Source organism: Rhinatrema bivittatum, chromosome 13 (genome assembly GCF_901001135.1).
Source record: "Rhinatrema bivittatum chromosome 13, aRhiBiv1.1, whole genome shotgun sequence".
Classification (NCBI taxonomy): domain Eukaryota; kingdom Metazoa; phylum Chordata; class Amphibia; order Gymnophiona; family Rhinatrematidae; genus Rhinatrema; species Rhinatrema bivittatum.
Window position 1 is genome coordinate 1,935,244 of NC_042627.1, and position 11,688 is coordinate 1,946,931.

General features: G+C 41.1%; 2 protein-coding genes across 2 annotated transcripts; both read left to right on the forward strand.

Annotated features, from left to right (window-relative positions):
- The first annotated feature begins 570 nt into the window (after window positions 1–570).
- On the forward strand, window positions 571–6,815 carry LOC115075278 (olfactory receptor 1020-like). Its single transcript, XM_029575570.1, has 2 exons — window positions 571–937; window positions 5,791–6,815. Exons 1-2 carry the CDS (start codon window positions 571–573, stop codon window positions 6,813–6,815), a joined length of 1,392 nt encoding a protein of 463 aa, XP_029431430.1.
- A 2,040-nt stretch (window positions 6,816–8,855) lies between these two features.
- LOC115075280 (ATP-dependent DNA helicase pif1-like) lies at window positions 8,856–10,514 on the forward strand. Its single transcript, XM_029575572.1, has one exon. The coding sequence runs from the start codon at window positions 8,856–8,858 to the stop codon at window positions 10,512–10,514; it is 1,659 nt and encodes a 552-aa protein (XP_029431432.1).
- Window positions 10,515–11,688: the final 1,174 nt, after the last annotated feature.

The following is an 11,688-nucleotide window of genomic DNA, read 5'->3' on the forward strand; positions in this document are numbered from 1 at the left end:
TGAGACATGCTCTGTTCATTGTTCCACATCTTGTCTAGAGACTCTTCAGGTCCAGCGTGGTCCGTGACCAGTCCCACGGGTGGACTGTGTAGGGCGCGCTGCATCGCAGTCTCAACCCAGTACTTGCCTGAGTCTCCTGTATACCTTGAATCCTGCCTGAGTCTCCTGTATACCTTGAATCTTACCTGAGTCTTCTGATTACCTTGAACCTTGCCTGAGTCTACGTCTACAGTACCTTGCTCCGGATTCTTCAGTACCTCGTTCCTTCCTGCGCTGGTCCTGCGCGCCTAATGATTAGACAGCTGTTCTTGACAGGAGGGCTGAAACAATTAGATGAGGATCAAGTTTCACCTTGCACTGCTACCTCTCTCACCCCTTGGAAAGCTTGGAAGAAGGTACTAGCGGGTGACCGTAGATTTATGTATTCTACTTCAATTAGAGGATGTGCGGAATTCCCGGTTGGGAAAGAAGGGAAAGTGTTTAAAGACTGGGAAGTAAAGGGGTTGATTACATTGGGACAGGTCTGGCACAATCAAGGGGTGATGTCCTTTGAAGACTTGCGAGATAAATATGTGGATCAGTAATGCTTACATTCAGTTAAAACATTTTTTATTGTCTAAAGAGGTGCGAGCAGATATGAACAAAGGGAAAACCCTAATGGAAGGTTATTGTGACAAAGCTCATTTGTTAAAAGGTGTAATATCGAAACTTGACACTATTCTTAATGGGGCTTTACAACACCCAGTGGGACATGTGAAAGCAAGGGAAAAAGGCCTGGGAGTTTCCCTGACGGAAGGAGAGTGGGATGCACGTTTCTTGGCGGTAAGCCGCAGCTCTCTTGCTGCAGAAATAGTGGAACGCAGCTACAACGTTTTGTTTAGGTGGTACTTAACTCCATACAAACTTCATAAAATGGGGCTAAAGAAGGACAACTTATGTTGGAAAAAATGTGGGATGGTAGGTGATTTTTATCACATGTGGTGGACATGCCCCGTTATTCAGCAGCTATGGGAGCAGGTGGAGAAGTCGCTTAATGATTTATTACACGTAAACATGAGATGGACTGCGTGGGGGGGGGGGGGGCCTTATTGCACGCTTCAGTGGGTGATATGTCCTCCTTACAGCAACATTTCCTCAGAGCTGTGGCACATGCTGGGGGGGGGGGGGGGAGATTGCGAAACACCGGAAAGAGGATCGTGCACCTTCTTTGTCCTCGGTTCTTCAGAGACTGAAATGGAGTCACTGGCCTCGCGGAGATACAACATGCTACGATTTAATAACATACGGCAAACCTTTCAACAATGGATTTGTTCCAATCAATGTTAAGTGGATTCTTCGGAGATAGGTGGGATGAGAGGGATGGGAAGGGGGGGGGGGAACGAGGAATACCACGATTATATGGTTATACTGTTTGATGCATAGCAGAAGACAGGAGGCTCATTTGCTTATTGCTATTGTTACCGTACCTATTGTTATTGCACCTGAACTGATTTGCATAACGTGTACCTAGGTTATATGATATAAAACCCTATGTATGTTTCATAAGATCATGCATGGAGATACAACAGATTGGCTGAATACAACTATTAAACTGCATGTACCCCAACGAGAACTAAGGTCATCTAATAAAGGATTACTATCGGTACCTACTGTTAGATCGGCACATTTGAGCGAAGGGAGAGAAAGGGCCATTTCAATTGCAGGGCCGAAGCTCTGGAATAATTTGCCATTGGAACTTAGAATGCAGGATAACCTGGAGAAATTCAAGAAAGACTTGAAAACATGGTGCTTTCAGCAGGCATGTGGAATTAATGCTCAGGATGATATATGAGTCTGCAGTCCAATAGATGATTCTATCTTTTATCTTCTTAACTATACTTATGTTATTTTAGTTTTATTTTACGAGTGGATTTTAGCTATCTTATTATTTTTATTGAAGTTTTTATTGTATTTATTCTGTTTTCCAACAGTTATTTAATAGTTTGTATTATGTAAACCGTAAAGATAGAACCTTGTGTTCCGTGTAACGGTATTTAAGAATTGCATAAATAAATAAATAAATAAATGATGTTCTTGTACTAAAGAAAACAGATATGTAACATTGAGATGACTGTTGTATTTTATTGGTAACCATTTTACAATAAACAGATAATTACAAAAAAAAGAATAATCCAATTAACTGGCTGTCCCTAAATACTCTGCTCAGCTGATCCTTTGATATTTGGCAGACTGCAGGGAGTCAGTCCTGTAGGTTGCAGAGTACTTAATATATACAGACACCGCTAGCGGTATTCACAGGTGCATTGCTGCAAAAAAAGAACTTCTTCCTAGCACAGGTAAGAAATACATTCCTGGGATTAGATAGCAGCAGGGAACATGTCAGTTTCTAAATATGATCACAGCTTATTGACTGGATGGTGTGAATGAATAGCACAGGGCCACTCTCTGTGATGTACCTGCACTGTGAATAAATGAAGCAGATCTGCCCGCATTGTTTTCACTGTGTGTGATTGTGTCAGAGCTTTAAATTCACTAGAAAAGAGGTTTCCAAACCTGATCTTCAAAAAACTCCTCATCAGTGTAACCAAATGTTCAATCTAACCTGTTATACTATAATGTAACATCACACTGGCTAGGTTTTGCTACAATCCAGGTTCTGCTGAATCTCATTCACACAGAACAGATCTCTGGTACCTTGTAACAACCTCTTACCAGGATTGGGGCAGGGGGTAGGGGGCAAAATCCTAAATCCATCCCTGGTCACATGCTGTTGTAAAACAGATTTCTTAATTTGAAATGATAATCAGCCTAAAGAAGAAGAGACAATCTGTACAGAATGCAGACATTTATACTTATATGCAGCTCACCCTATGCATTGCTGGCAGGGTTATTCCTTCCTTCCCAGTTCAGCTTTACCACAGGGGCATTTACTGTCTCAATTAGACATCAGAAGTGAGTCTTTCTTTCTCACCTCACTCTTCAATTGCTCTGTTCTCAGGGATGTCTCCTCTTACAGTTTTGGATTGGACGGCTTCGTTTCATTACAGAGGCTGCAGTCTTCCTCCTCTTTACAAATGCGCTATAGTTAATCCCTTTTGATAGACAAAGTTTGTGCTCTCTTGTCCTTTGTAGATGACTCCCAAATTTCCCGCTCCCTGTGCCTTCTTTCACAACAGTAGAACAGCTTCCTGTTGTACATTTCTCTTTTTATTCCTGATTATATCTCATAAGATCATAAGAAATTATATTCTGATTCAGACCAAGGTCCATCGATCTCAGTATCCTGTCTTTGATAGTGGCCAGTCTGGGTCACAAATACATGGCAGATCCCCAAAGAAGATTTATATCCTTTTACTCACACATATATCTACCTGTCTAATAATATGTTAAGGACTTTTCCTTCAGGAACTTGTGCAATCATCTTTTGAACTCCTCTATTCTAATCGGCTTGACTACGTCCTCCTTCAACAGATTCCTCAGTTTCACTGGGCATTAAGTGAAAAAAGTGCTCTCGCTAATTTGTTTTAAATCTGCTGGTTGCTAGTTTCATGGCGTGCTCCTTTTGTTAGTATTATTTGAAAGGGTAAATAACCGTCCTTTATTTCTCCATTCCACCTCATTCAATGATAATATAATCTTCTATCATGTCCCCTCTCAGCTGTCTCTTTTCCAAGCTGAACAGCCCCAACCTGCATAGCCTCCCTTCCCTGGGGAGTCCTTCTATCCCCTTTATCATATTTATTGCCCTCCTCTGTACCTTGTTTATTTCTGCTATGTCTTTATTGAGATGGGGAGATCAGAAATGCACACACAAAACTCAAGATGTGCTCTCACCATGGATCAAAACAGAGGCAATATAGTAACATAGTAACAACGGCATAAAAAGACCTTCTGGTCCATCCAATCTATCCATCATGTTTCTTTTGGTAGTAACCATTTCCCTCTTCAGGTCTCTGTCTCTGTTTAAGGCTAATAACCATCACTACATGCTGGTTACCCCAACGCCTAGATATCATAATGCCTCTTTATTGCTCCATGGTGAGAACATACCTTGAATATTGTATGCAATTCTGGTCACCACATCTCAAAAGAGATATATATATATATATTTATTTTTATTTAGATTTATATTCCGCTTTATATAGTTGCACAGGAGAAATTACAGAGAAGGGCGATCAAAATGATAAAGGGGATGGAACAGTTCCTCTATGAGGAAAGGTTAAAGAGGTTAGGCCTGTTCAGCTTGGAGAAGAGACGACTGAGGGGGAATATGATAGAGGTCTACAAAATCATGAAAGGACTTGAACAGGTAAATGTAAATTGGTTATTTGCTCTCTCAGACAATAAAAGGACTAGGAGGCAATCCATAAAGTTAGCAAGTAGCTCATTTAAAACAAATCTGAGAAGATTATTTTTACTCAAGGCATAATTAAGCTCTGGAATTAATTTTCTAGAGGATTTGCTTATGGCAGTTAGTGTAACAGGGTTTAAAAAAGGGTTGGATATGTTCCTGGAGGAGAAGTCCATAAATTGCAATTAACCAATAAGGAATAGCAACTTAAGATCTATATAATGCATGCATACTTTTCAGGTACTTGTGTCTTGGATTGACTAGTGTTGGAAAAAGGATGCTGGGCTTGATAGACCCTTGGTCTGATGCAGTATAGCATGTTATATGTTCTTATGTTCTTAGGTTAAGCATATTAATATTTAAAGTCAGGCAATGGTGCTTCAACATGCTTTGTTTTTGGTCTTGGTCATTCTTCTTCCAGTCTGTATGTATTAGTTTTTCAAACCCCATCACATATTGTTCTTTTGGATTACTGTGCCCCAGAGTCATGACTGTACTTCTTGGAATTGAATCCCAGCTGCCAATTCTTTGACAATTCAAGTTTTCTTGAATCACTTTTCATTTTCTCTACTCCTTCAGGCACATCCACTCTGTTGCAGATCTTAGTATTATCCACAAATAGCCAAACTTTACCTTCTATTTCTTCTGCAATATCACTCAAAAATATATTGAACTAATCCCAAACCCGATCCCTGTGGCACTTGTTAATAGACCTGAACTTCCCCTGCCTAGTTTCCTCTCCAGAGATAGTCAGTGATGAGACAGACTTTCAGTTTCATAAGCATAACATTTATTAAGTAGCTTAAAGATCTTACAAAAGCTGGCAGGCTCTGTTCATTTCATTGCAAGCATACAAAAATCAAGATAGTGGAAACCAAAGGGACGAGAAGATTGTGTTTCCTTCAGGGAGTAAACATTGAGCCCATCTTACAGAATATACTGTTTGTGAGCAATGCCAATTTACTCAACGTTTTAAATTTGAATTACTGTTTTTATACACTGTTAAAACATGGCTCTCATACGCTTGACCCCTCCCCTTGCTCATCCCCTATGTCATCAGGTAACTTTCCTTCATGCATCTCTCAACCATCATACATTCTGCTTATGTTAGTACTTTGTTTCTTGTTTAACTTTCTTGTTTAACTTTCTTGTTTTGAACAGGTTTGACCCCCATTGTTCCCCACACTACTTAAGGTTAGAACACACTTTATGACTATCAGAGAGCTCCTAAATGCCACTCCATCTTCAAAACTTTTCACTGATAAAATCAAAGCATTGCCCTTAGTCAGTACATACTGAGTTTTTCTTTTACCTTATTCACAGCCTCGGATTCTGACTCCAGATTTTCTGAATTATTTACAGAAACTTATAAAATATGAATTTATTTCCAAAGGTTTACATTAATTTTGATTTTCTGCTTTTTGCTTTTCTCACAACAGACATCCAGCTTCTAAGTGGAGAAATGAGAGGAAGAAATGTAACCTCGGTGGCAGAGTTCATCTTGCTAGGATTTACTGAACTTCACAATCTACAGAGTTTCCTCTTCTCAATGTTTTTGGTCATATATATTCTCACTCTAATTGGAAACATCAGCATCATCATGATAATTAAGATCACTCACCAACTTCACACACCCATGTATTTTTTTATCAGTAACTTATCATTTATAGATGTGTGTTACTCCACAACCATCAGCCCCCAAACTTTGGTGAACTTACTATTGAAGACAAACAACATCTCTTTCCTTGGGTGTGTTATGCAGATGTACTTTTTTGTTACCCTGGCAATTGCAGAGTGTTTTCTTCTTGCAGTGATGGCCTGTGATCGTTATGTGGCCATCTGTAACCCATTACTTTATCCTATTGTTATGAACAGGAGAGTGTGTATCTTACTGGCAACCAGTGTATACACAATTAGTTTTGTATTTTCTGCAATACAAACAAATAATGTCTTCTCCATGTCATTTTGTGGTCCCAATCAGATTGATAATTTCTATTGTGATTGCCCTCCACTGATAAAGCTCTCTTGCTCTGATATCTTTATAAATGAGTTAGTGATGTCTACCATTTCTACTTTAGTTGTCACAGTTAGTATTACGTCAGTATTGCTTTCATATACGTGTATTATCTCTACTATACTTAAAATCCGCTCAGCAGAGGGAAGACGCAAAACATTCTCCACCTGTGCCTCCCATTTCATTGGAGTGACTTTATTCTTTGGGACTCTTGTTGTCATTTATGTAATTCCTAGTTCTCATTACTCATTAAACATAAATCGAATGCTTTCTGTAGTTTATACAATGATAATTCCTATGGTAAATCCAATTATCTACAGCCTAAGGAACAATGATATCAAGCAAGCATTGAAAAAAGCATGGAGAGAAATGCCTCTCTCAAGCAATGAATTTTCCTTTTATGATTATATTAAAGCAAAAGGGAATAAATTGAAGAATTATTTTTATTGACTGAAGGTATTTTTTAAATTGTTTTCTATACAATTAGGCAAGGATCATAGATAGGTACCAGGTGTGTGGGAGGCAACACAAAGCATTATAAGTTTGATTATAGAGGTATGAAATAGATCACTGGTAAAAGGGAGATGTATAAAATTCTCTGAGATCTCATAATATTATCTATAAAAAGAATTCATAAAGGCAAAAGTTTAATAGTACAAATCAAGGCAAAAGCAAACTAAATTTTTACATTCCTTTGCCAGTACAGAAAAAATGGGAAATAGCATGGAAAATTATGTAGCAGGTATGCGCTGATACACAGATATATATATAAATGCCAAAGCCCTCACTGACTCATTCACTCATCACTAATTCTCCCACTTTCCGTGTATCTACAAGGCTGAAACTTGGCTCCATCATTCCCTGTCATGTCCTTGGAAAAACTAACCACTTCTCACTTTCCTATATTCGATGGTTTGTTCCAGCCATCAAATGCAACACCCTGCCAGGGTCACATCGGGGTCACCAAAAAAATGGAGCCGAAAAGGAATACTCAACACTACTTGCTACATGTATACAATAGAGTGGCAAAAGCGAGGTCTTCCCCACGTCCACATCCTATGGCTGCAAGATCAGATCAAACCGGACCTCATTGATCAGGTGATCACTGCAGAGATTCCTGACCCTGAAGTTGACCCACCACTCCACCAAATCATTAAGTCAATGAAGCTTCTTGGACCATGTGGATCATGCTTCTTGGACCGTGCTTCTTGGACCATGTGGTAAGCAGATTCTGCAGTAAGAAGTACTCCCATCCACTCAAAGAAACTCAGACAGGAGATGACGGATACCCCTAGTACTGACAGTGCACTCCTTCCGATGGCGGCCACACTGTCACCATCAATGGACTCAAAGTAACATAGAAACATAGAAATGACGGCAGAAGAAGACCAAATGGCCCATCCAGTCTGCCCAGCAAGCTTCCCTCATTTCTTCTCCCATACTTATCTGTTTCTCTTAGCTCTTGGTTCTAATTCCCTTCCACCCCCGCCATTAATGTAGAGAGCGGTGGAGGAGCTGCATCCAAGTGAAATATCTAGCTTGATTAGTTAGAGGTAGTAGGAGTAGTAACCGCCGCAATAAGCAAGCTACACCCATGCTAATTTGTTTTAAATCTGCTGGTTGCTAGTTTCATGGCGTGCTCCTTTTGTTAGTATTATTTGAAAGGGTAAATAACCGTCCTTTATTTCTACCACATGGGTGGTAGATAACAGATGGGTAGATAACAGATGGGCAGTAGATAACAGATGGGTGGTTCCTTACAACCGTGTACTCTCCCGAACCTTCCATGCTCATATTAATGTCGAGTTTTACAAATCTGTAAAATCAATCAAGTACATCTGTAAATACATCAACAAGGGCAGTGACCAGGCCGTCTTTGCCCTGGAGAAACAACATGATGAGGTATCATGGTATGAGACAGGGCATTACATCAGCAGCTCTGAAGCAGCCTGGCACATATTATGTTTCCCTATTCATGAATGTTTTCTCCCAGTCATTCATCTCGCTGTTCATCTGGAGAATGGCCAGTTGATTTACTTCACAGCTGACAATGTTGTAGAAAAAGTACACAATCATCCCCAAACAACTCTATTGGGGTTCTTTGATCTTTGCCCACAGCTCCTGTACTCTGAGGTTCCAGTCTACTACATTTGGAAAAATAACCAATTTGTTAGGAGGAAACAGGGACAGCACGTACCAGGCTACCCAGGAGTGAAAAAGGACCAAGTACTCAGCAGAGTGTACACAGTCGATCCAAACAATTCGGAGTGCTATCATCTCAGACTATTGCTTCATGAGGTCAGGGGGCCCACATCCTTTCAATATCTTAAAACTGTCGCTGGTGTGCTACAACCCACATTCCAGTCTGCCTGTCAAGCACTCGATCTGTTAGAAGATGATACACACTGGGACAATACTCTCCAGGAAGCTGCACTCTCACATTTACCACCTAGGATTCAGCTCTTCACTATTATGTTGGTGTTCTGTCAAATGGCAAACCCCTTACCACTAAGGGAAAAACTTAAAGATAGTATTTCAGAGGATATTCGTAGACAGCTGCAGAGGGAATCTCTCCAAGACAATGTCCAAGAACAGTCGTCCATAATCTATAACAAATGCCTCACCTTCCTTCAGGATTGTGTGCTGGCTATAAGAGGTCAACCTCTTCACAAGTATGTCTTGCCTGTGCCATCACATGGACATGCTGCAGCTAACCTCAACTATTTCAGAGAGCTGGCTTACAACATCTGCGATCTAGCCAAGACAGTCAACGACAATGAGCCAAGGCTGAACACCAAGCAGAGGAACATCTATCACGATGTCATGACCAGTGTTCACTGTCAAAGTGGCCGAATCTTTTTCATAGACACTCCAGGAAGTACTGATAAAACATTCCTCATCAACCTGTTGCTTGCCAGGGTACAAAGAGACTCAAACATTTCCATTGCTGTGGCTTCTTCTGGCATCACAGTGATGCTTCTAGAAGGTGGACAGATGGCACACTCTGCCTTCAAGCTTCCTCTCAATCTCAACAACACTGAAACACCTCTGTGCAACATCTCCAAGCAGAGCAACATGGCGCAGATACTCCGACAGTGCAAACTCATAGTGTGGGATGAGTGCACCATGGCCCACAGAGGCGGCATCGAGGCTCTCCATAGGATGCTCCCAGACATCCGAAACAATAGCCTCACGGGAGAGTTGACAGTACTGCTCACTGGGGACTTCAGACAGACTCTGCCAGTTGTTCTGCAGGGGACCTGTGCTGATGAAGTTAAAGCCTCTTTCAAGTCCTCTTACCTGTGGCCCAAAGTGAAAGTCCTGTCCTTAAGAGTGAACATGAGGGTGCACCTGACAGGTGACTTCAAGGCAGGAGAGATTTCATGCCTTCTTTTGGCTATAGGAGATGGTACACTCCATGAACAAGATGGCAAAGTGAAACTGATGGCAAATCTATATCACCTGGTCACAGATTTGAAAAGTCTTACACAAAAGGTATACCCGGATCTTCAAAACATCCATATGAAGGACACATCATGGTTTAGAGAGAGGGCAATTTTAACTTCTACAAATGACACGACAAACTCTATCAATGACACACTCCTGCAGGCGTTCACTTCAGAAACAAAAACTTATAAGTCTGTGGACTCGGTTAAAGTTGATGATGCGGTACATTACCCTGTCGATTTCCTGCACAGTCTCAACCCTCCAGGCATTCCTCAGCACAATCTCATTTTGAAGATCGGCACACCAATTATGTTACTAAGAAATCTACAGCCACCAAAACTCTGCAATGGCACCAGACTTCAAGTCAAGTCCCTCCATAGAAATATCATTGAAGCAATCATTTTCACAGGTTGTGGACGAGAGGAAATGGTTTTCATCCCTCGTATCCCCCTTATACCAGCAGACATACCCTTTCAATTTAAACGCCTGCAGTTCCCGGTCGGAGTGTGCTTCGCGATGACTATTAACAAATCTCAGGGCCAGACTCTCAAAGTCGTTGGTGTTGACTTGAGGCACCACTGCTTCTCGCACGGCCAGCTGTATGTGGCATTCTCTAGAGTCAGCTCAGCTGATAGCCTCATCATACTACAGCCAGAGGGTCGCACAGCAAACGTTGTATACAAAGAAATCCTTATGTTGTGACAGGCAACTCACAGTACATTCATTCCACATATTCATTTCACATGTTTTAATTACCACTAGCCACACTCTATAATAATAACAGGTTCATTTTAAATATATAAACTCCAAAGCCCTCACTCACTCACAACAATTACTTTTCAACTTGCGTGAAATAAACTCACACGTTTATCAACTTCTCCACCATAGCGAAGCATGGGTATTCCGCTAGTTCCCTGCACAGACCGGCCCAATAATAAAGTTCAGTCTGTTTAACACCCACTGCCCACTGAAGCCCAGAGCACAGAGAGACTGAGTGAGTTGAATTAAACAAACTCAGTTTAAAAAAGCTGGAATTCTTGGCACAGCACGAAAATCGATGAAATATATTTTCCAATGCAAATTCTAGCAAAATTGAATATATCTCTCCCAGCCACAACACCCAAATCATGTTTGCTTGCAGCCTAGCCCAGAGGGTGAATGAAAAAAAATGGCACTGCTAGCAGCTTCTCTCCCTGGCACAGAGAGACCGTCTCAGATCACCTAAATAATAAACTGCTTAAAAAACAAACAGGGCTAGCTGGCACTGCAGCAAAATAAAGAATAAATAGCTTTTTTTTCTCTTTACTAACTAGCCTATCTCTCAGTGCAGCCTCCTTCCACAAAGCCCACCCACTCACACCACTCCTGCAAAGAAAGTGCGTGGCATGCCTCTTGCTGAAGAATATATAGTGCTGGGTCATCAGTAAAATGATCACCGAGCACTGAATGACAACGCGATTGGCTGCATTCAGTGCATTTCACAGAATGTAAATGCTGATAAGCTGCATTCCAGTATCTGTGCCAATCTGTCTGACCCTTTCCTGTGAGTCACTGATGACTCACAGGAAAGGGCTGGTTTTTGGCTCTGGATACTGTGAAATGGCATCCTTTGGGGTGGATTTTAAAAGGGTTGCACGCGTAGGTTACACGCATAACCCTTAAAAAAAAAAAACCTGCGCGCACCAAGCCTATTTTACCCAAGGGAAGTCTTGCCTCAGAAATCTGCTTCATTTTTTTCAAGCGGTTAATAAACATGTGGATAAAGGTGAACCAATAGATGTAGTGCATTTGGATTTTCAGAAGGTGTTTGACAAAGTCTCTCATGAGAGGCTTCTAAGGAAACTAAAAGTCATGGGATAGGAGGCGATGTCCTTTC